This window comes from Echinococcus granulosus (genome assembly GCF_000524195.1).
Source record: "Echinococcus granulosus chromosome Unknown EG_S00028, whole genome shotgun sequence".
NCBI lineage: Eukaryota > Metazoa > Platyhelminthes > Cestoda > Cyclophyllidea > Taeniidae > Echinococcus > Echinococcus granulosus.
Window position 1 is genome coordinate 913313 of NW_020170408.1, and position 3886 is coordinate 917198.

Consider the following 3886-nt stretch of genomic DNA (forward strand, 5'->3'; position numbering starts at 1 on the left):
AATACCGTCATTGAAATTTCTTACAATATTTTCCTGAGTTATCTGTCGTATCGTCATTAGACTGATGTCTATTCCTATCTGAAAGAATATCCAAGAACGCAGGGGGTGGTTGCTTAAAAATGGAGCAAGAGGAGAAGTGCTGTTGAAAGGAGAGAAAGTGGTTTGAATTGAAAGTGAAGCTGGAGGACAAAAAATTAAAATGGATGATAGATCAAGCTTTTGATTCCAACCTCCTTGATACCATTTGTGCATGTAAATGCCTTCATGGTTATGTGCTTCTTGTAAAATGCACTTCGTGGTGCTCAATTCTATCTGACGCTTGGCATCTAGTCAATCAACGGCGTCAATACATTCCCTGGTTTGGAGCAGAACTACTTAAACGAAGCAAGTAGCATAGGGCAGAATTTTCTAGTAAAGACAAGGTAGTCATAGAGCGCAATCTCCGTCTCCTTCATCTTCGTGTCTCTTAAAATCCATTTTACTACTCTGCCGTCATCTGTCTGCATTTACTTTAGTTCTTCTTACACTAAGACGGATGTGCTTTCTCAGAATTCAGGAATAATCTGATAGTCATCTGGATCGCCATATCCGAAGTTGTGCTTATATACTTTCCACCTGCCTTACAAAATCTGGATCACGCGCGTCCCAATGCGGCTTAGCGCTTGATCAGCTACGCAGCTATACTTCGATGAGGTGTCTTTCCTTTTCTATATGGGGTATAGATGCATGAAAATTGTTCTGCATGAGGTTGACAAATTTTTATACGTTTGCTGTGATAGTGAACCTCTGTCCGCAGGCTTTACGATCTTAAGTTTTAATTTTGAATTAATCTGATTAACTTAAGCTAATCACTTTACTTATAGTCTTAAGTTATCCACACTTGCAGATATTCAAGTGTGACATCTAAGTCGTCTAGACAAGGATCCATACATCACGCTCAGTGCCCCGAGTGAAAAACAAAAATACCGCACCAATCTGCGGCCTGGTGCTGCCTTGGTTCAGTATGGTGATGCACGGTTCCTTGCTCCATGATGTGTGCCAACTTCACCAGAGCGTCCTAGGGTGACCCATTCCATTCCTATTCGGCGGAGGTGGCGACAACTAGGCCATGCTGGGATTGTGGGCGTGGCACTGTGTCAGGTACTGTTTCGCAACACATCGTCGGTGTCACCAATGCAGCACTGCTGGTCATAAAGGTAGATACTGCAAAATCTGGACGTTAAGCTTCAGGGAAGACAAAAAGGATGGGAATCATGGTTATCATAGGCTGAGACAGCTTGGAAATCAGAAAGAGCGATAAATGTTCTTGCGTGGATAACCCATCACAGAAGTCTTATCGCTCGCGGGCCTACGCGGCTACAGTTGAATATTGCCAACTCAGACTTCACTATCATCTCGAAAATGCTAGAGCACTGACTTGGCAAACCAAGCCTGTATAATTGTTTGCGCTGTCCAGTTAATTCCGTGTGGACTGCATCAGTACTAGATCTCCTTCCGCGGGACATCATCCTTCCGAACCTGCTGCATCATCTCGGCTCATGTTTCCTGTAAATAGTTCGGCAACCCAACTAAAGAAAATTTCGATCATAGTCAACTGTAAACAGCTTACTGTCATTTCCCTTGTACAGTCGGTAGTAATTGTCAGAAGTTTCACGTCGGTGTCCCACATTTCAGTGCTTATTTAAATCACTCCTTGGTCACTGCTGTCAATCTCCAGCCAGTAGAGTATTTTCGAATCCTCACAGTGCATTGGTTACAGCCAAATAAACCCTGGTCACTACTGTACCTTGACTTTGCTAGTCCGATCTACGATGCTCAGCTCCTCAATCTAATAGATGCACTTCCAAAGTGGCTGGAAGTAGAGCTTGGAATCACTTCTATACTATCAGAATACTAAAATTGTTGCGTCAAATCGTCAGTTAAAGCGAACATGAAGAGCATAGTTTATCTTGTGGAAGTCCTGTCGCTTCTCCTGTCTGAATGTTGTCACGCGCATTCGCTGTACGCAATTTCACCTCAAAACTAAGTTAACGGACAAGCGTAGAGGTTCCTTGATGCGTTCACGCAAGCAGTGCTGAAGTTACGCGGAAAAGGGCTCGATTACTGATATCTTGCAACGGTTGCCATTCTCATATCCGACAACTCAGAATGATCCTCTACGAAACTAGCAATCACTAGCCGAAGCACAATCTGAATGCAGGCCTCGCACAGTAAACGCTGTGATGGATCCAAGGACAAGCAACGACGCGAAGGGACATGTGATGAATGAATAGTAGGGAGGATTCTAGGTTTAAAATGATCAAGTTGTAGTCAACGTCAAGGTTGGCAACCCCACTGGGATAAAGCCATCACAACCATCTGAGTTTTCGATGTGTCAAGAAACAATGGTGTCCTGATGAGTGTGCTTACCGAGATAGACACCCAGATATCGCCTCCACCTGTGGAATCTGCTTTACAGAATACAACGAAGATAAATGTCCAAATTATACTGTGCAATGCATTAAGACGCCGATTCGTCTGGTAGGCAAGGGCGCAGCGAAGAACGACTACAAGCAGACACACCGAATCCTCACTACTGCCTTTTCCATCGGGGGGTAGTGCGCTTTTGCTTCCTATAGCTGCATAACAAACTTCTGCTCAAAGTCCTTTCAACTCCCCTTTCTTGTGGTTTTGTTTTCGCTGTCAACATATAAACCGACTCTAGTTTATGCCCACTTGGTGATGGGCTGAGACCGCGTTCGGGTATACTTGAAATGCGTTAACACTGCCAATGACTTTACTTGCTACAGGCACACGTGACTAAGCCGAAGGCGTGACAGACGCAGACTCAGCATTGTGTAGCGTCCACTAGCCTACCGTCAGACGTCTACACGAGCTTCATGCACCTGTGGCGGCTCATCCGCGTCAATCCACGAAAGCACCTGTCCCGTAGTCTTCATCCACTGCTTATTTAGTTGGTGACCTTGACATGACGCAGATGACATGGCTCTACAGCTACCGGTGACGCAATTTATGGCTACTGTAGTGTGGATAAATCCACCTGATGTATAAATAAGTTGAATGAACGGGTGCTTAACCAAAAGAGCCCCTTTGATCACCCACTCTGATTTGCACCTTAAGAAATGTAGGAAACAGAAAGCAAAATACATTTAACTCTAAATCTCATTCCCTCACTTTCACCATTCCAGCGCCACTCAAGTCCTGTCACTGCAACCTAAACTCACTCTAGCTCTTACATAAAAATACTTTATTTTAATTTACTCTACAATGCTGACTATAACATGTGCTTACGAAAGCATGCGAAACCCAAAAAATTCAAATTTTTGTACAAATATATGCAAGATTTACTTATAAACATTCCATGCATTCACGGATACGTTCGTAGTGTATCTTTTCTGTAACATTTTATCAATGCTAATCACACACAATTGTAAGCGAATTTATGCATGCACATATTTTTTCAAAAAAAACTATGCAAATACACATTTCGTGCATTTCCAAACACATCTTTAGACGTATAAATGTGCAAAATCTAACGTCTATTCACCACTCGCAAAGGTTCACGAATACACACCTATTTAATTCATATAAATATGTATAAGTAAAATTTTGCTGATATTTTTATTCCACGGATAGAATTAGGCAAATCTGTTTGTAATATTTCACTAATACACTTAACCTGCCTTTGCAAATACATTCCAACAAAATAAAATACGGGCGAGTTCACAAAATATATCACGTAAAATTCATCATAACTTAATTCATATCTACTCAAAATGTTAGGAGCAAACAGTTCGTGAATTCACGGACCCATTCAGAAATAGATATATATGCAAAATTTTACTAAGTTTTGATAAAGAGCCACTCTGTGTCTCGTCCACTGTGC

The 3886-nt window shown here is 42.2% G+C and overlaps 1 protein-coding gene across 1 annotated transcript in view; it reads right to left on the minus strand. All coding sequences in view use genetic code 11, as the record gives it.

Moving 5' to 3' along the window:
- Positions 1–3583: 3583 nt before the first annotated feature.
- EGR_04533 (hypothetical protein) overlaps positions 3584–3886 on the minus strand; it is a gene marked incomplete at both ends in the record, with an annotated part of 6866 nt that continues 6563 nt past the window's right edge. The window contains one exon of the mRNA XM_024493782.1: positions 3584–3767. Within this exon, the coding sequence (XP_024351896.1) occupies positions 3584–3767 (184 nt within the window). The remainder of the gene's footprint in view (positions 3768–3886) is intronic.